This window comes from Schistocerca piceifrons, chromosome 3 (assembly GCF_021461385.2).
Source record: "Schistocerca piceifrons isolate TAMUIC-IGC-003096 chromosome 3, iqSchPice1.1, whole genome shotgun sequence".
Lineage (NCBI taxonomy): Eukaryota > Metazoa > Arthropoda > Insecta > Orthoptera > Acrididae > Schistocerca > Schistocerca piceifrons.
Window position 1 is genome coordinate 255,088,559 of NC_060140.1, and position 21,200 is coordinate 255,109,758.

General features: G+C 37.5%; 3 protein-coding genes across 5 annotated transcripts in view; 2 read left to right on the forward strand and 1 right to left on the reverse strand.

Annotated features, from left to right (window-relative positions):
• Window positions 1-864: 864 nt before the first annotated feature.
• On the reverse strand, window positions 865-2,456 carry LOC124790126 (RING finger protein 37). The gene has a single exon (XM_047257699.1). The coding sequence runs from the start codon at window positions 2,382-2,384 to the stop codon at window positions 900-902; it is 1,485 nt and encodes a 494-aa protein (XP_047113655.1). The 5' UTR covers window positions 2,385-2,456; the 3' UTR covers window positions 865-899.
• The window catches only part of LOC124790128 (golgin subfamily A member 6-like protein 22), an 88,428-nt gene continuing 69,529 nt past the window's right edge, over window positions 2,302-21,200 (forward strand). Inside the window, exons 1-3 of one of the 3 annotated variants that reach the window (XM_047257702.1) lie at window positions 2,302-2,529; window positions 4,572-4,751; window positions 6,184-6,274. The gene's annotated coding sequence lies outside the window, so the exon portion shown is untranslated. The remainder of the gene's footprint in view (window positions 2,530-4,571; window positions 4,752-6,183; window positions 6,275-21,200) is intronic. The other 2 variants (XM_047257701.1, XM_047257703.1) reach the window with 2 other exon arrangements.
• On the forward strand, window positions 2,570-4,103 carry LOC124790127 (28S ribosomal protein S9, mitochondrial). Its single transcript, XM_047257700.1, has one exon. It carries the CDS (start codon window positions 2,766-2,768, stop codon window positions 3,978-3,980), a length of 1,215 nt encoding a protein of 404 aa, XP_047113656.1. The 5' UTR covers window positions 2,570-2,765; the 3' UTR covers window positions 3,981-4,103.

Consider the following 21,200-nt stretch of genomic DNA (forward strand, 5'->3'; position numbering starts at 1 on the left):
GGCAGAAAGTCAATTAATGCTTGTACATGCCTAAGTTATATTGGAATGTGTGTTGTTATAATTACATTGACTCTACATGACTACCTTTAGAGCACTGATGATAGCGGCACTGTTAGCTGAAATCTAGATCTGCAGTAAAAAATGACAGATGATATTACAAACAACACTGACCATCTTTCTGTCCTGGGTTACATCTTGGTTATGGGCCACAACCAGTCCCACAGAGTATGACGTAATGGCACATGGATTACAGATAGACTGTTAGCAATTACACATTGTATTTCATGAAGCATTCACAATCATTTGATATAGTTTCTCCTCTCTGCTAATGTTTTATTGTAGTTTCCCATCCCAAAAGTTCCTTAATCGTACAAGGGTTCACAAAAAACAATTTATAGCTAAGTAATACCGTATATTTTCAGGACAAAAATAATACTGTTAAATGTGGAAGACAAATCTTAACACCATTTACACAGTTATGCAACTTGTGTACTTTCAACCAAGTAGTAGATATTTAATTCCGCATAATCTATTACACATATGAATATAATAGAGGGAAACATTCCACGTGGGAAAAATATATCTAAAAACAAAGATGATGTGACTTACCAAACGAAAGTGCTGGCAGGTCGATAGACACACAAACAAACACAAACAAATGAAACACAAACACACACAAACAAAATTGTGTGTATGTTTGTGTGTCTATCGACCTGCCAGCACTTTCGTTTGGTGAGTCAGATCATCTTTGTTTTTAGATATAATCTATTACACAACTACACATTAAACGTCACTTACCTCGAGATTCAAGTAAAATATCAAAGGTTAAATTATCATCATACTGGCAGAAAACAAATGCTGTAATTCATGAATACAAATTTAATAACAAAATAAACAGTTCATGTTACATGATATCTGCATGGATCAGTATGTGTATAATGAAATTTGCAAACAGAACATATCATAGTTTTTTGTGCTGCTTTTTTAAAAAGACAGTGCCTGCAAAACAAATGCTTACAAGACAAAATGTATAGAAGCTGGTTTCCATCACAATCACTGCATGCAGTTTTTGTATGTTTCGCAGGCTTATCACAATTTACAAATGATGGACGATTCGCTAATGCTAACTTCACAGCTACATTTAATTTTGATTCCAAAATCTCATCAAATGACACACTTCCTTTTCCTTCCCCCTTCTTCTGTCCCTCCTCATAATTTTTTTGTGTTTTTAAAAAATTTTCACTGCAAATGGTGATAGATCTGTTGTTGGTAGGCCCATCAGTTTTATCATGTTTGCTGCTATCAGATTTTTCAGAACAGACCTTAAAGGTGGCATCATTAGAACTGGTTGGTAAATAAACAGCATCAGTGTTGATTGCTGGAACTGCAACATTGTCCTTGTTAGTAACTGCACATGCACTTTGACTTAAACTGTGTGTCTCCCGTCTTCCACTGGTACGAGCTACTGTAAATAGTTCTTGGCAATGTGCATTATCTATAAGAAATTTGTCAATTCTTGCTTTTAATGCTGGAGCTAAAACTGGATGACTGTTATTGGAAAACAGTTTACCAGTGAAAGGGTCACTTGGTGGGCGGCCCCATCTGGCTTCATGCATTTCATGCTTTTCTAGTGTGCTTTGATCCACAACTTTTCCACTTGGTAAAATCATTGGAACACTCATTATATCTAACGTAATTGCGTCCTTAAAATCGTCTGGTATGATTAATCCACTTGCGTCTGCAGGGACTGCGTGATGTTTTTCACCTTGTATTTTGCACACATTCACACAACTTCCTGAAATTTCAGTAAGTTTCCTGTCTGTCCGTTTGCTATATAATTTCCTGACTGTTTCTTTTGTCGACTGACTACACGAACCGCTGACCGTTCCCCACACTTCAATGCGTCCCAATGCTGCAAGAGTTGAGTTATACGTTTTATAGATCTTGATTTTCAAGCAGTCTGAATTGGAAAGTGCGTTCTGTTTGTTTATCAAAGGATGTTTAAGAAATTGCGCAGGAACTGATAATTCATTATCACGACAGTCCCTTCTAAAAAACACGATGCCAGGTTCTACTCCGAAGCTCCGCTTTCCTGTTGTAACAAATTCATCGACTCCTTCTCCATAGCTGTCTTTTACCTCTATTTCAAACCCACACGACTTTTGATTGCCAACTGTCGGCCAGATACAAATATGACTCAAATTAATTTTGCATATAAATTGCAAAGTTATTTCAACCGGTGGTTTTACAGCATTGTAAACCATAAAGCCTCTTCGCCTTTCTTGAGCATTTGATGATGTTAAATTAGTTACTTCATAACCTTCACTGCATATTGCATTGCAGGAAACATCTGGTAATAGTGACGGGTCGGTAAAGTTATACATTTGCTACACGTTCGCAACAACAGAATACACATGTCAACTGAACGCCTTCACTTGACAGGTGCTACAGCTACACTGATCGCACGCAAAAGATCTCTGGAAATTCGATCATTCTTGACGTAAATATTTTACTTCGATAAAGACGAAGGTGAGTGTATTATCTACTGCTACCCTTGTTTTGGATTTAACTTCTCAGGCAAAAACGGGTTAAAGTGTTTGTTATGCGCATGTTACTGTGAGTACGGCGGTAATCGTAAATATTTGAATGCAAGTGCAGAAAAAAGATAATGTGTCCCCAGTGTAGTATGCTGCGGTTTAGTGGTGTGAGATCTTCAAGTGCTTCCATTTAACAAAAAAACATACAAAACTTTTGTCAGTGAAAACATGAATCCGTTTGTAGTGCGCCAAGCATCGGCTTTACGTAGATTGTGGCATGGAATCGTGCCTATTTATGTCAAGCAGGAATGTGTATGTTGTGTTAAAATTTATAGCGTGAGCAGCGCATCATTATATAGTACAGACATGAAAACATTAAGTGCAACTGGTTCTCCAGATATACAAAAGAAAGAAAAAATCAGCAAAGCTATGAAAGCATACTTGGAAAGGGCTCGAAAACATGATGAGTTCATGAAACAACAAGAACACGAATTTAAGTTAGGTAAACGGCATTTGGCAAACATGATGGGCGAAGATCCGGATACATTTACACAAGATGACATTGATAATGCTATTCAGTATCTATTTCCATCAGGATTATTCGACCCAAAAGCAAGACCCATTATGAAACCTCCAGAAGAAGTTTTTCCTCAGAAAAAAGCAGCGGAGTTTGACGAAACTGGGCGCCCCTATCACTTTCTGTTCTATACTGGAAAGCCAAATTATTTTGGTTTGCTCCATGATATTGTAAGCAATCTGGATTACTTGAATAAACACGAGGACAGGATGGTACGTAAACATCTTAAACCAGAAAGTGATCAAGCTTTGGACGTTACAGGAACAGAGTGGCTGCCGAAGGAGAGCCTAGAAAAATTGCTTGTTGAACGTTTACACGACACAGAATATAACAGTTTATTACTTGCAATGGATAGACTACTAAAACATCCATACTCATTTCTAAAAAAGGACTTTATTCTCCAGTATCGAAAACCATTGATAATGCAGACAAGGAATTATGAAATACCGAAACCCGAATTAGGTGAAGATGGAAAGCAGTTTGTAACTGTTAAACAGTGCTTACGCAAATCTGCAAGAGGTGAAGTCACGGTAAGATATCCAGGTGAAGGGAAGTTTCAGGTGAATGGTTGCGATATTAATTATTTCAGACTGACCCAAGAACGCGAACAGCTTCTTTTCCCCCTTATTTTCACTGGAATGCTTAATAAAGTGGACGTAGAAGCTGTTGTAACTGGAGGAGGACCTTCTGGACAGGCAGGAGCAATAAGGTGGGGCATAGCATGGGGGCTACGCAGTTTTGTAGACGAAGAAATGCTAGAAAAAATGCGTTTAGCTGGACTGTTAACAAGGGACTACAGGCGTCGTGAAAGGAAGAAACCTGGCCAAGAAAAGGCTAGGAAAAAATTTACATGGAAGAAGAGATGAATAAAATTTCAATTTGTGTGCACTTATTTATTTTCATATTATTTGTCTGTGACAACCATACATAAAGTTTATGAAATGATATAAATAGAATAGATTGTAATAAAGCACTGTTGGTCACAATTATCACTGCAATTGAATCTTGCAACTTTTTCTGTCCATTATTTTTTATTGTTTTGCCAGATATTGAAACATCGTGAAATGTGGATGTAGTGGACTTTTGTAAATTTTGTTTAACTAAATTAACAACACTCCATATTACTAGGCCTAACTTTTTTATATGCATTATGTAGTTCTGGTTTAGAGTTCATTACATGAGCATTCAATAACTGTAAATTGGACTAGGTAAAACTGGAAAATCATGTAATTGAGCATTGAAATTTTTTACACTGAATAATTTTAGTCCAATAGGCCTCCACATTTATTTTTATTTCGTGTCATTATATAGAATAATTTTTATAGTGCATTCCAGTCTTGGTGGTTCAGAGGGAGAAAAATACTTTGCTCTATCTTATATTACATTATCTGTTGTCATTCCATAGTCTGGTTATTTCCACTCCATCTTTAATTTTGACATTATATGCATTTGTATAGGTCTGGACAACTGAATGTAATACAGAAAGATCATTACTAAAATGCATGTCCTGCTCCACATGCTGTGATGAAATAACATTACTACCGAGTGAAGCAATACATGAAGTAATCACCATATAATAGCAAGCAATTAGCTTTGAACACAGCATATATTATTGTTGGCTTTGAGATGGTAATTGTGTGAGTAATGTTATGTAATTTAAACATTACTGCCAATTTGCAAAATCAAGCTTAAGCCATACATAGAAACTAAATTTGTCTATGGAAAATCTAAGATGGAATGCGAAAACATGTATGCATATATATGTGAATGCATTATTATTACTCATGAGATAAAGGAGATTTTTATGTATAATGGATATTTCTCAACGATGGAGGCTGATTGAAATAATTGACTTATAATACTGATTTTGTGCTCCACTGACTATGTATTAAGTTCCCTACCCTGTTCAGTTATGACCAGGAGGATTTTATTTTGATTACTATACAGATCGTATTGTCACCTGTTTTGACCCATGGGTCAGAATGTTGGACCTGGACAAAGAAAGTGTGTAGAATACAAGTAACAGAGATGTGCTTTCTACTAAGGATCCTGGGCAAGACGAGAAGGGACAGGATAAAAAAATGGAACAATATGTAACACACTTCAGATCAATCCTATGAAAGAAACTATGCAGAGAAACAGGCTGAAATGATTTTGGTACATTAAAAGAATGGGAAAAAAGACTACAAAGAAGGGCTCTAGAATGGACAGAATATGGAAGAAAACTGTTAGAAGAAGATGGAGAAACCAAGTGAAGGATAAGGTGAATCTGAGAATACTACAAGGGGAGGACATGCTGAATGATGGCCTGCAGGAGTAAAGAAAAAGTTTGAAGAACTTTGTGGGCAATCTGCATTAGCAGAAACATTTTAGGAAGTTATATATTTCAGTTCACCATAAAAATGACCCATTGAGTCGCAGACAGGCATAACAGAAAGGCTGTTACACATTATAGCTTTCAACCAAAGCTTTCTTCAGGGGGGGGGGGGAAAAAAAAAAAAAAAAAAAAGCGCGCACACACACACACACACACACACACACACACACACACAAGCAAGCATACCTTTCACACACACACACATGACTGCTACCACCAGCAGCTACCAATGGAAAGTGACTTTCATGTGAATAGCAATCTGTAATGGGGTGGGAAAGGGGGAGGGATGGCAGGGTATGGGTGGGGGTAAGAAGAGTGCTGTCTGGTGAGGTGTTCAGCGACTAGAGACTACTAGGCACAGTGTCAGGAGGAGGAAGACAAACTTACATGAAAGTGTTTCCATTCTTCCATTTCAGACATATTTTAGAGGACATGGCCTGTAAAATTACTTATCTATAAAACCCACTATGACAATTTCAGCCATTTACAGTGGTAACAACTGCTCTAGTTTGAACGGACACAATTATTTGAAAACTATGTAGCTAATTACACTTAGAATGGTCTCTGTTGTAGACTGAAAGTATGTTTGGTATTTCATACCTAAAGTTCCATTGCTATGCAAAGTGTTGCTCCCACATAGCAACTCTTCTTAATGGTAAATTATGTTCTCTCATGTGGTTTTTGTTTTCCAGTGGTAGTCCTCCACTCCCCCAACTCCTGTATCACTGTGAGCTCTGAACATCTTTTAGCATAGCTATAATGTGGTGCATTTCATAACACCAGGTGAGTATAAGTTGACAGCCATAACCTTATAGCTCTCTTTACAGTGTAACCCATTTAACACCTTGAATAAAAATATGAAATTACATGAATATGTCTGCCTGAAAGCAATACTTTGTCACTTATGGAATGGCTTGGCCTTGCTGTAGTGGTGTTAACCAGGACTGTGCCAGTAAGTGTTATCAAATACATAATGTGGCATTGGATTCAGCAGCGTTTCCGTGTGGTGGAATTTGGAAATACTACTACTAATGTTCATTCATTCATATACCTACCTGCCCATCATGTTTCCTTAAGGGCTGTAGAATGACTCGAGGTGTACATTACAAGAAAGAAGGAAATAATATAAACTTAACCCGTTTTCTGTATAAATTGTAGAAGGAGCAGCTAATGAAATATGTTTTTAATTTTCTTTTGAATTCATAGGGAATCCCAATGTCTTACTTTGTTGGATGGGAGGTTGTTGGAGTACACAACTCCCTTTTGAACCCTAGACAAAGAGACAGAGTCCACATAAAATACATTTTTTTGCCTTGCGTTTGTTGTCATGGTGTAAATTACACTTTAGCAGAAACTGATTTTTAAACCGGAGTGCACTTACAGTGTACCAGACTCTTCCGCTGCATGCCGCCGTTGGCAGTTTGTTTCTGTCGGTTGTAGCGAATCGGATGATAGTATACAGAAGCCAATGAGAGTAGCTGGATCTAATGATTTCTTTTGGCAGAGTATGCAAATTGATTTGTGTCTGATATGGAGAGTAGGGAGAAAACTAAATGTGCTAACTGACCTATAATGAAGCGCGAGACGTAGATTTGGTTGGAAGGTGCCAAGTTGGTTGTGAGCTGACGAAGCCAATGAATTCCACGATACAAATATGGTCACTGTAATAGACTGAATGTAGCATAATCTGAGGTATAATGATTGTCATTGCAGTAATCTTGTTTTATGTCTTATTGCTGATTATGCCAAAAATTCTGTCTATGTGGTTAAATTGTAACCCAACAGAAGGAAATACCAGCTAACTTTATTTACAAACTGTAGGAATTTAAACGATCATTCTGATTGTCTACTGACAATTGACTCACAATTTGTCGTGTTCTCTTCTCATCATTCATTGTGCCAGCAGTTGCCAACAACAGCTTGCAACAGAAACCTCATAGTACACCTTAAGTTCACTTTTACCAATTTTTGTTTTTTGGCAAAGATCCTTTAAAAGGCTTCTATAACAATGGAAGTAACCAGTTATTTATAAGATAATGTAAATGGATAGATAAAAACTACTCGTGAAGATGTACAGGTATCAACTTTGTAATATTCTTACTGCTGAACAAACACTTTATTTACTTTAGGTGCACTATCTCAGAAGATAATTCCATAAGACAACAGAGAGAAAATATGCTAGTAAACTAAGATTCTTGTCTTTAGGTCAGCATAATGAGATATGCTTCTAGGGGCATAAGACACTGAACTGAGCCTCTTGTTGAGTTTATCTGCTGCTATCCATCTGGTCCCCCAAGGAATTTTAAACTATGAATATCATTTAAGTAGTGTATGATCTTTAATGTCTACTTCTGTTGCTAGCTGGAAATTATGTAGTATGAGTGCTTGCAAGATTTAGACGTGGAAATTGTTATCTGTGAACCACTTGTAGCTGTGTTCAGTTACCATCTGAATTGTGCTTTTGAGATTGAGTGTGGGATATTGATTAGTATACTTGTGTCATCAGCAAAATTACAGTTTTTGAACTGCCTTTTAAAGAAATTAAACAATGGAAAATCCAGTAATTGGAATATTACTGAAGTGGATTAAAAACAAATGAGTTAAATATCCCCCCTTGTGGCACTTCACATGTTATTTTTCCTCATTGTGAGGTTAGTTTCATGTCTGTAATACAGTCTGTGAATGTGACCCTCTGCTCTCTGTTGTGCAAGTAGGACTACACCCATGCAAGAGAGGTACCACAACACTTCAGTTTGGCAAACAGACTTTCGTAATTCACACAATCAAAGACTTTCACAGGGTCACAGAATACAAGGTTACTTGAAGTCAGAAGGGGACTGTCAGCGATTGAGTGACACATGTATAATAAGTTACTTTTTAAATACTTAAGGAGTAAAGGGACCACTCACCGAAAAGCAGAAGTTTTGAATCACCAACGGGTACACATGAAAGAAACTGGAAACTCAACCCATAATGCAATAGGGAATGAAAATTTTTAAGGCTTACACAGAGCATGATAATTAGTGCCAGCACTCTGTAGCTTTAAAAATTAATCTCTATGTATAAAAGGCAGTGTCCTGACTGACTCATCAGTGCCCACTAAGCATAGAAACTTGAAATTTGTAGAAGGTGTGGGAGGGATTTTTCTACATTCCAACCCTAAGGGGGTGAAATAGGGGACGAGATTTTTTACGAAAATATTTTATTACGAGATCATTTTTAAAACTTTGGGAGGTTAAACAGAGTATAAAAGTTATTATGGAAAAATTTCATTTTTGAAGGTAAATCAATGAGAATTTGTATTTGACTTTTCTGTTAGAAATAAAACGTATGTATGTCACTGGTTTTGGAAATACAATCACTGAGGGGATAAATAGAGTTAGATTGATTCACTGACTCACTCTGCCCAGCCCAAACTGCTAAGGATAGAAACTCAAAATTTGGATATGACACTGTTGGCTTCGTTTAAGAAGGGATTGTCCAAAATTCCCCTCCTAAGGGGGTGAAAAAGGGGATGAAGGCTTTTTGAAAGTCTGTTGCTGCTAAGGGAAATTTGAAGATAGAACTACAAAAACTGGTATTTGGTTTCTCAGTCAGAAAATAAAAAATATATATTTCAGCATTTTGGAGATTTAACCACTAAGGAGGTAAAACAGTGGTGAAAGTTTTTTGAAAATAAGTAATTACAAAAGGATTTTAAGGTTACACCTATGACACTGGTATTTGACCTCTCAGTTAGAAATTTAAAAAAGTGTTTTTCTGGAAACTCAACCCCTAAGGTAGTGCAATTGGGAATGAAAATTTTTAAGAAAATATTTCTTTACATAAAAAAAAACTAAAGCTAAATTTTCAGAATTGGTATTTCACTTCTTGTTTAGATATAAATATTTGTTAAGGGATGAAAGTTGCAATGGAATTATCTCCAAAAGAATGCTAAAGATATGATTAACAAAAACCTTGGACTCCAGCTACCATAATTGCTTTTTGGTCAGAAGCATGTTTGGAAAACACCATGCTTGTATGGCTTTAATTAGCATGAAAAGCTTAGAAGGTGTTGCAGTTTGTGAACAACATAAAAATTCAATCAAATCAAATAAAAAAAAAAATTGCATGTCATACAAGCCTATGCAAGAGAACAAGAGAAACACCGAGTGCTAAGCTAGTGAAAACTAAAAAATGTAACAGTAAACTAACCAAAAAGTGTAATAGACAGAAAATAATAAGTTTAAAAAGGAGAAGTGCATAAAAAGCTGTTCGTGTGTTAAACTATTATAGTTTTAAAATTTTGCTGTTGTGCTCAGACTGAGGAATATTTTAATTATTACATTACATGTTTTGTGTGTGTATTTGTACTCATATTTCACAAAGATTTATTTCAAAAGCTAGCAAGTTCTCTCTGTTTTGCGTGTGCTTATAGGTGACTCAGTGCTTCTGCAGTTCGTGACTGATCGCCTTTACTCCAGAAGTGTTTATATTCTGCCAGAACTTCCCTTGTATATTCATAACTTGTTTTTATATTGGCTTGAGACATAATAAATATTGTTTTAAAGGTGTTAGAACAGAGTAGAGTTTATTGACCTGAGAACATTTAACATATTATTGATGTAAATATTTATTTGTAACGCTGAGAGATGTGGTACATAAAATGTTATGACATTTACATCAGTGACTCATTGTTACATACAATGTGAAAATTATATATGCAGGAATCTTTTAACCATTGATTTGTTAAAACTTAGTATGAAAGCAATTAGTTAGAACTGCATGTCACTTAAATCTGCTTCCTCACACACTTACATGGAGTAGTATGCTTTTGCATTAAAATACTCTGCAAAAACAATTTTTAATATACTGTTGCGAACAGAATGGGAAGCTTTTGGAAGACTATTGAAAAATCCATTGAGTGTAAAACTGTAATTATTAGTTAGGATACCATATAAACCTGTAATTGCTTCTTTACTTACATACAGTGTTACGAAAATTGTTCATCCTCTGTGTGCATCAGTTTATGGTTATTGATGAACTGCCTGTGTATCAGATAGTTATAAAACACTGCATCAAAGTGAAAGTGAACTATGTTGATGTGCCAATTACACTAATGTGGGATGCAAAATGTAATTTTGTGTGCATCACACAACAACACAAGACTGCAGTGATTCTGTGTATGAATTTAAATAATGCTGAAACAGCTACCGTAGATCTACTTTTATAGTCTGTAAACCACTGTGAATTATATGGCAGAGAGTACATCGCATTGCACCATTTATTAGTGGCTTTCACGTGTTCTATTCACATATGGAGAACAGGAAGAATAATTGCTTAAATGGCTGTATTCATGCTGTAATTACTTTAATCTTGTCTTCACAATCCCCATGAGAGTGATATGCAGGGGATTGTAATATATTCCTATAATCATTACTTAAAGTTGATTCTAGAAATTTTTTAAGTAGGTTTTTGCAAAACAGATTGCATCTATCTTGTAACACCGCACAGTTAAGTTATTTCAGCCTCTTCATGACTCTCTCCCATGGGTCAGACAAACCTGTAATGATTCGTGCTGCCATTTGCATCCATTCAATATCTCCTGTTAGTCATATTTGTTAAGGGGCCCCTCACACTTGCTGTAAGAATTTTAATTATTCTTCATGCACATCATATAAGGGTGTACTGTCTTACACAAAGAAAAGAACAGAAAAGTTTGTGAAATATCTACAACAACAGAACTCAGGTAAAATTAATTCATCATTTTCTGGTTGCTTGTATTGGTCAGATGTTAATGATGGTCACTGAGTAAGATCTGTGATGTCCCTGAGGATAACCAGCATTACTGAAATCTAAATGAGATTGATTGCCTAGGCTAGAAATTTGCCCAGAAAATGACAGAAACCACCTGCGTTGCTGTAAAATCATTCTTTCCCATGCTTCAAATAATTTACTGTATAACACTAAACTTCAGCACAGATGCTGGTTTCTTTATGAGAAGCATGAGGTAACAAGGAGAAATCACATTCACGCCAACAAGGTAGTGAAGTGCTGATGAAAGTTCTGAGGTGCAGGCATTTGGAGACAGGATCCAGATCACCTGCTAATGTGCTGTGAAGCATTCACTGCAACGTTATTTTTTGCTATCAATTTATGAAGTCTTTTTACATTATTTCTGCCAACTTAGTGATAGTTTTTCACATAGTATTTATTTTCTCTCCCTAGACCATAGGATACCAGATTAATCAACATGTCACACAGACATAAATGACTCATATATATCACGTGGGAAAGATATATTTAAAAACAAAGATGATGTGACTTACCACACGAAAGCGCTGGCAGGGTGATAGAAACACAAACAGACAAAAGCAGACATATTTTGTCTGTATATGTGTGGATGGATATGTGTGTGTGTGCGAGTGTATACCCTTCCTTTTTTCCCCCTAAGGTAAGTCTTTCCGCTCCCGGGATTGGAATGACTCCTTACCCTCTCCCTTAAAACCCACTTCCTTTCGTCTTTCCCTCTCCTTCCCTCTTTCCTGATGAGGCAACAGTTTGTTGCGAAAGCTTGAATTTTGTGTGTATGTATGTGTCTGTTTGTGTTTCTATCGACCTGCCAGCGCTTTCATATGGTAAGTCACATCATCTTTGTTTTTATATATATAATGTGACAACAAACGAAAGTGCTGGCAGGTCGATAGACACACAAACATACACACAAAATTCAAGCTTTCGCAACAAACGGTTGCTTCATCAGGAAAGAGGGAAGGAGAGGGAAAGACGAAAGGATGTGGGTTTTAAGGGAGAGGGTAAGGAGTCATTCCAATCCCGGGAGGAGAAAGACTTACCTTAGGGGGAAAAAAGGACAGGTATACACTCGCGCGCACACACACACACACACGTATGTATATGTGCGGATGGATACGTGTGTGTGTGTGCGCGATTGTATACCTGTCCTTTTTTTCCCCCTAAGGTAAGTCTTTCTGCTCCTGGGATTGGAATGACTCCTTACCCTCTCCCTTAAAACCCACACCCTGTCGTCTTTCCCTCAGCTTTCGCAACCCACAGTTGCTTCATCAGGAAAGAGGGAAAGACGAAAGGATGTGGGTTTTGAACACTAGTTCTCCCAAAACCCACTTGAAAGTCTTCCTAAAACTCATTTATTGTCACCAAGACAAATTCATCCATAACTGTACCTACATCACCTGCAAGGGCAATACCTAAAAATGAATCTAGGGAATCACGATCACCCATACTGTGGTAAAGATATCTCTCAACACCCAAAAACTAGGCCCTTTGGCTTTGTATAGATCTGTTGGTTACACCTTTATGATCTGAACTCATGGTAAAGAACTCCTCCACTTTCTGCATCAGCTTAACTTCTCCTCTTAACTCAGTTTCACATGGTCCTTTGTCAAATACAAAGCTACCTTTCTTAACATTGACCTCTTCCTTATTGAAGCACATATTCAAATCTTAGTCCATATCAAACCAACCAATGAGCAACTGTACCTCAATTTCAACAGCTGCCACCCCTTCCACATCAAACATTCCTTTTCCTGCAGCGTAGGAATATGTGATAAGTGTATCTGTTCTGACAGTGAACCCCTAACACACACACTTGAGTCCCGTTACACCTGAACAACAAGCTCTCCCAGGCTTTCATCAACCTGTCATTACCCCACAGATCTTGTCCACAGACAAATCTCCTGTGCTGTCTCCTTCTGACAAATATAGCTGCCACTTCCAAACAACTGAGAAGCACCCCCTTGTCACCCAGGACTTACCAGGTCTCAAATGCCTCAATACATTACTATGTCAAGGCTATTATTTCTTTAAGTTAAGCCCTGAAATGAGATAATCTGTCCATTGCTGCCTTCACACACTATACACAGTCATTCTCCTAACTTTTGCAATAACCTTGGCAAACTGTATGAGATTCCCAGACCGTTACCACTGCCCCAAGGTCCCTACCTTTATGATTAGTCATGCTGTGAAGGATATGTTGCAAGGATAACTCCCATCTATGTAGTTCAGAAAAGCTAGTGCAGGAGGGAATTATTCAGATGGCATGAGTTGTGTGAAGCAGCCACTCAAATCGAGAATGTTGTGCTCAACAACGTTATTGTCACAGGGTAGTCAACTCTCTTCTTTGTCAAAGTTTGTTAGTGACCTATTATTTGGGTTGACTGTAGACTGGTTGCCATGCCCACGTAAACTGCTGTGCAGAAATTGCAACTGAGTTGATATACGGCTTGGCTACTGTCACAGGTATCTCTCCCTGTGATTGGATAGGATAAGCCTGTGAATCAGATCTTGCACCTGGGTCTTCCACAGGGATGTGGCAATGTAGCAAGGGGTTGTGTGTGGTGTAGTGATGGACAAGAATAATGAGTAGGTTGGGTGGACAACAGAATACCAGTTTAGAAGGACTGGGGAGGCCAAGAGCAGAGTTATCAATACAGTGGTGAAAAAACGTGCTGCTGAGCACAATGTGCTTGATTTCAATGGCTGCTTCACAACTGTGTCATTTAGATCCTTTCAGCAGGCACCCTCTTCTCCACAGTCTCCCTTTCCTCTGTTCTGCCGTCTCCCAATCCACTCGTCATCGTCGTCATGGACTGCCTGAACTAACCAGAGCTGATGTGTTGTATTCCTACCTTATGAACTTGCTGTCTCCCTTCGAGCCATACGCCACACTCCCCCAACCATTCTTCCCACTCCACATCATCTTTATTCCCTTACACACTGTACCTGATACAAGCACTAACCACAGTGTACCAGTAGAACTGCACTCCTGTCACTGTGTATTCATCTGGCACAATGTAGCTGCCTTAGAGGTGTGTGTGTGTGTGTGTGTGTGTGTGTGTGTGTGTGTGTGTGTGTTGGTTGATCCCTCTCAGCCTGGGGGTCTGAGTGCCCTACCACCACTCCTTCCCAAATCTATCCCTTTTTCTTAAAAAAAGCTAGGAATAGCTCATTCACTTCTATCTTCTAAAGTTAAGTCTTTCTCTAGTAGCTATTTCTTGTTCCTGTGGTCTGAAGATTAGTTCAAGGCAGCTCTCCACACTAGTCGATCTTGTGCAAGCTTCTTCATCTCTGAATAACTACTGCAGGGTACATCCATTTTAACCTGCTTCTTTATTCATGCTTAGGTCTCCCTCTACAACTTTTACCCTCCAAACTTCCCCCAGTTACCAAACTGGCTAATCCTTGATGCCTAAGGGCATACCGTTGTGTAGTGATGGTGTGTCACAATTTTTTTTTTTATCTACCCACCTAATCTTCAGCATTCTTCTGTAGCACTACATTTAAAAAACTTCAATTCTCTGCTTGTCTGAACTGCTTATCGTCCACATTTCACTTCTATACAAGCCTACACTCCAAACAAATACCTTTGGAAAACTCTTCCTAACACATAAATTTGTATTAGATGTTAACAAATTTCTCTTTTTCAAAAATGCTTTTCTTGCTAAAGCCAGTCAGCATTAGATGTCCTCTTCACTTCAGCCAAAATAGCAAAACTCGTGTATTACTTTTACTTTCTCATTTCCTAATGTAATTCCATCATCATCACTCAATTTAATTCCACTACATTCCGTTACCCTTGTTTTACTTTTGTTGATATTAAGAACATTATCCATTCTTTCAGCTGTGCTTCACAGTCCTTTGCTGTCTCTGACAGAATTACAGTCATTGGCGAACTTCAAAATTTTATTTCTTCTCCCTTTCCAAATTTCTTCTTGGTTTCTTTTACTGCTTGTTCAAGAGACAGATTGAATAACATCAGTGATAGGCTGTTACCCTGTTTCATTCCCTTCTCAACTACTGCTTCCCCTTCAAGTCCTTCAATTTTTATAACTGCAATGTAGTTTCAGTACAAGTTGTAAAACCGAGCGAGGTGGCGCAGTGGTTAGCACACTGGACTCGCATTCGGGAGGACGACGGTTCAATCCCGCGTCCTGCCATCCTGATGTAGGTTTTCCGTGATTTCCCTAAATCGCTCCAGGCAAATGCCGGGATGGTTCCTTTGAAAGGGCACGGCCGACTTCCTTCCCCATCCTTCCCTAATACGATGAGACCGATGACCTCGCTGTTTGGTCTCTTCCCCCAAACAACCCCCAACCCCACAAGTTGTAAATAACTGTTAATTTCTTGTCTTTTATCCCTGCTTGTAAGGTTACTGACCTGGGCTTTTCCTTGGTAGTAGTTCTGCTGTTCCTTCAGTTTTTTGTTACAATTTGTTTTAGAAACTAGTTTATTAAACAACAAACACAACACTGTACTATTTGCAGTCCTTTCACATTTATTGCCATCAGTAAAATAGTGATGATCAACTTGCAGTCAATAGTTTTAACAGTTTATGTATAATGGGTCAGCACCTGCACCATGAGTGTTTCGACAGACTGACAACATGTTTACAATACTCTCAACAGTCAGGCTCTGTCTGTCAAATAGCTTGATGTTAATTTTAGTTACACCTCATTTCTCATATTGTATTATTGACTACAGATAATAACAGTACTTCTTGGAGGCTGATAGTGACACAGAGATGTTGACAATTTAACTTTTAGGTGTGGACTGATTCACATAATAATTCTAAATCTTGACTGATAGACAGTGAGAGATGTTATTAAGTTGACTATATAATGTGGACTCGCCACCAACAACACAGAGATGTTGACTTTTGATGGTTAAACAAGGATTGTTCTGTATGCTTGTAGACAAGCATAAGAATAAAAATCAGAATCTGATATTACACATTAATAAACATGATGAAAGATAGCAAACTCTGAAAACAAGCAAAAGAGCAAATTGGTTTAACTATGACCTGTATTACTAGAAAAAAGGCAAAATTATAGGCACTGTTTCATGCAAATTAATTTTTAATTCCTTGGGGATTCCCAGAGCTTGCCAAAAGTTGCTAAAAATGAAGTTTACAAATCTAATAATTAACAAACTACAAACTCTTTTAATAGATGTCAGCATTTTTGGAGTCACTAAAATTTTATCTACAAAGCTATTGCACTCACTGTTGGAAATAAGGATTATTTAAGATCCCATTGTTCTGGATCACAAGAATGTGAATTATGACTAATTTTTGAATTTGGAAACTTTCAGAAGTAGTATGATGTTTATGAAGAAATGCAGAATGGGGACTTTTAAATGAACTGTATCAGTTTGCAAAAAAACATCTATTGGCTCACTACAAATTTAGCTCCACATGTATTTGACAGATGTTCAATTATCAGTATTTCTTTATGTAAATCATTTCAGGTACAATGGTCCCACCTTGCTTTGTTAAAATCTTTAAAATTTCAAAGAATCGATATTTGAAATATTACCAGCTGTGTCCTTTTGCTTGACTTGTATTTTATTATCAAGAAGCACAATGTAAGGATGCTGTAACAATTTATTTCCTTCATGGAATACCAACAAAAATCACTCTTAGGTCTAGACATGTTATTAATATTAGGCTGTTTAACGAAGTTTTTGTTATGCTTCCCCATAGAATACAACTTAATGAGGGCCTGTGAGTTGTTGATCTTGTCAATCAAAAGTAAGTTATGTTCCTAGCATTACTACCCTTGTCGTGCAAATTGATTTAAGGACACTATCACGTAATATTTTTATCTCTGTTAAACAAACTCTTATTTCTACTTCAAATAACATGTTTAAATTACAAACTGCCATTCCAAAATTTATAATTTTGATATGTTGCAGCACAATATAAAACGCATATACTCTACTTTTTAAATAAATGAAGCGCTCCTGGAAAGCATCGAAGATCATGTAATACTAGGTACAGAAAGCTTGTTTGAACCTGAAATTGATAGCAGTGAGATTCTGGTGGAAAATTTAAATGTGTATCAGAAGGATAGGCAAATGGGAAATGGAGGTGATGTCGTGGTAGACAAGAAAGTCAAATCAACCAAGAAGAAATTGAAGCTGCATGTGAGATGCAGACTCTATAGGAAATGATAAATGGAACCTTCTATCACCCACCAGACTCATCTCCTGATGTAATCAAAAACCTTAGAGAAAGCCTCAGTTCACTTGTATGTTAAGTTCCGGAATCATACTGTAATCACTGGTGAAGACTTTAATCATCTAACAATTAACTGGGAAAATTACAGTTTTGTTAGTGGTAGGCATGATAAGGCATCCTGTGAAACATTACTAAATGTGTTCTCTGAAAACTACCTCCCTCATGAAGAAAATATTTTGGGTGTAATGGTAACAAATAGATCTCACCTCTTTGAGGATTTCCACATTGAAACTGATATTAGTGACCATGACGAGATTGTGGCAAGAATTATTACCAAGGCACAAAGGACTGTAGTGATTCATCCCATTCAATGAATTAGAGGTATCACGTCCTTAAATACATACGTCAGAGAAAAGATGTTTGTGACAGAGAGTAGTCAATAAGTGGTGAGCAACCCACTGTTGGGAGGTGTTTAAACCGTAACTGCTGATACCAAAGCGAACGATCCAGTGACCGTACAGATGTGGGTAGCAATCAGACAACCCTGCCTGCTGAGATATAGATAGGAGTTGTGAGGTAATGGGTGAGTTGTGGCACCCTGAAAATATTCTAAGTTCGGGGTTGGTGTGGCCGCACAGGCCGCTTGGCAAGCCGGGCCTCATTAGCAATCGCGTGGTGCCGAACAGTAGCCGGAGCAAGTGGAGTAGCCCCAGTGCGTGTCTGCGAATTTCATGTTGACGCTGTGTCGAGGAAGGTGCTTTGTGTCGACAAAGGATATTTGTCTGCCATGAGTGCCAAAGATGGTGGACTTTGTGAAACCATAATGGCAGACATCTTTATTAGTTTAAAGTTTAGTATCTGACTGTAAGTAACAGCCAGCAACGAATTTCCAAAATCCAAACGGTTCATCCGTTTTGGCGATTGACATGTCTTTTAGAAAGCTATTAGTGTAAACCTAAATTGATATGAATTACAGGCAAGTAACTTGAATGGTACATGAGTTATTTTATTGGAGATCAAAGTGGCCTATTACTATTGATCACGTCAGGCCATAAGTACTCTACAGTTACACAAAAAAATGGTAGCAGATACACTTATAAATATATTTATTTGTCTATGTCTTTGTTTATATCTGATATATACTATTCATGAAGAAATTGGTCAAATATGTACTGTGTTTCTATTCCTTCAATTTTGTTTATTTAATCTGTTTATGTATTTAATAGTATGTGTTAGAACACGTTTATGGTCCAGCAGTAGGAATATTTATTAGTTTCAAGTTATTTAAATGTAAATCCAGTGTTTCATATGTGTTTCAATATGTTTGTGAGTGTGCGTTGGCTTGGGGACATGACGGGAGTGCTCTAGTCAATCGTAGCATTTGTTACTATGGTAGGTGACTACCGAAGACAATGGAGAGACTGTATGGAAGTGGGGAAGGAGCATCGGGTCGCAGAGGGCACGGGGGTGTGCTGGACAGGAGGGCGCGATGGACGGTCACAGGAAATACTTGGAGAGTGAAGAACAGTTTGCACGTGGTCGCGGGAGATAGAAATATTTCGTAGTGCTGACTTGTGCACTTGTGAGAGTTCCGTGGCTTCTGCAGTGAAGACCTAGTATGCATTTAGAAGTGAATATCTTGCGAGCTATGTTGTTGCTCATAACTAATTACGTGAAGTAGGAATCTATTGTTTCCTAGTTATTCAACTTGCATTTTATTTAATTGCTGTACCATCAACTCCAGTAAGTGTTTTGCAGTAATAAACGGCATTCTTAAAGGTACTTCTGCTGTCATACTCATCATTTAAAGTCATTAGAAATAGTACCTGCAGATTTTATTTAATTGCAATCTTTCATTTATAAATCTCTATGTTACATTCAAAGTTCCCAATTGCCGAGTGATAGGAACTTTTGACCATTCGATTCATGTGTATATTCATATTGTATACTGTAGACTCAGCAGTATTTGGCTCGTAATGTGGCAACTACATACCCAACCCCTAGACAATGAAACCATCCAAAACTTTTAGTATTTCATCTCTGAGTCTGAGGAAACGTAGTTGAGGGCCACCTTTAATTTTTTTTTTTTTTTTGAAAGCCCACAGAGTTCCACAGAGCAGATGGTGCAGAACAGAGAGCTCCATGAAATCTAAAAGCGTGAAATGCCAAAGAAATGTATTGTCATTGTTAATTATCAAGTTGAACATCAGATATGTTATGTACGTAGTACAGAGAGGCAGTATACATGTTGGTAGCTGTCCTCATCTATCATGCATTGTGTGGAATTTTAAAGATAATGTAAGAAGGTGAATTGAATCTCACCTCTTATTTATGTGGAGGGTGAATGAGAATGAGAAATTAATTTCCAGCATCTTTACCTGCAGAGCCTGTAAGGAGGCCAAGTCTGAGTCAAGATGGTGGAAGAAGGCACATGGATACAGGGCACAGACTAGCTGGACCCTGATTAATAATATGTAACAGTGGCTGAATATTCAGAAAGCAACATACATTGCATATAAAAGGAGTGTTCAGGAGGGAGATTATTTAAGTGTTTGGTGCGTGAGGTGAAGTACAACAAACCACCTCACAGTACATGCCAGTGTGAAACAGTTCACGTGTCGACCTTAGCAGCTAAAATACAGGTAATGTGTAAAGAAAAAGCCAAATCTCAGAATTTTGTAAGAAAGTGCCAAGGAGAAAATGCATTGCCAAGGGCAACAGGAATAAAACAAAAGGCATCCTATACAGTACAGATGACAAACTGAATCAGAAACAAATAGTAAAATTGAGTGAAAAATGAAAAAATCTGTTGGGGAGAAATGAACCAGTATTCACCTAACAACAGTACACAGTCTACAAGCAGCTGTCAAAAGATTGCAATGCATGTGTAGTCGCCACATTGCAGCCTACACGCAGTTTGTCAGCAGCACGCAATCATCTGCAGATTGCAAACCACATGTGCAGCATGTTGACAGCACACAGCCATGAGAAGCCAGCAGTCCATCAACACCACGCAGTATAAAGTTAATAGTGAGCTGTGCTTGCGACCAATTTAAAGAGTTGTTTGTGTAGAATGCAATTGATTTTAAAATCGAAAATATCAATATAGATGATAAACATGTTGAGATGAGAAGTAAAATATTAGTTTATGCCTGTCATCACAAGAAAGATGATCACACCAGGAGAAAAGAAATTGGAAAAATTCAATGAATTTACTAAGCAGATACAAAATCAATTTAAAAAGATTAATTCTAAAATACAGTCATCCAAAGAGGAGATACTTAATAGTAATAATGACAGATTTGACCAATTTGATGAGAAACTTGAGCATTTGGAGGAGTGTTTGGCAGATACACTAGATCATAAGTTGAATGTTTTTAAAAACAAAATTGAAATGCTTCAACAATGCGACCTTGTACATAATGAAATTCAAGGACATATTAGCGAAATTCATACTGATGTAGATAGTTTGTAAGAATTTGCAGTAAAGGAATGTAAACTTGTAAAGCATCATGTCTCAGATGCACAAAATCCTACTGAACTTTTAGAGGAAAGGAGTGAGAATGGAGATTCTGTTTCTTCATATGATACCTTTATGGGTTTGGAGGAGAAAGTACAGGCCTTAGTAGATCAAAAATCTCAAGAGAGTGCACAAACTTTAAGTAGTGTACAGCATTCCAAGGATGAAATAACTCATCCAAATAATGAATTTAAATGACTGTGGGATGAGTTGGC

Excerpts from the sequence above, each read along its gene's own strand:
- LOC124790127 (XM_047257700.1), top strand. The coding sequence starts at position 2,766 with ATGAATCCGTTTGTAGTGCGCCAAGCATCGGCTTTACGTAGATTGTGG.
- LOC124790126 (XM_047257699.1), bottom strand. The coding sequence starts at position 2,384 with ATGTATAACTTTACCGACCCGTCACTATTACCAGATGTTTCCTGCAAT.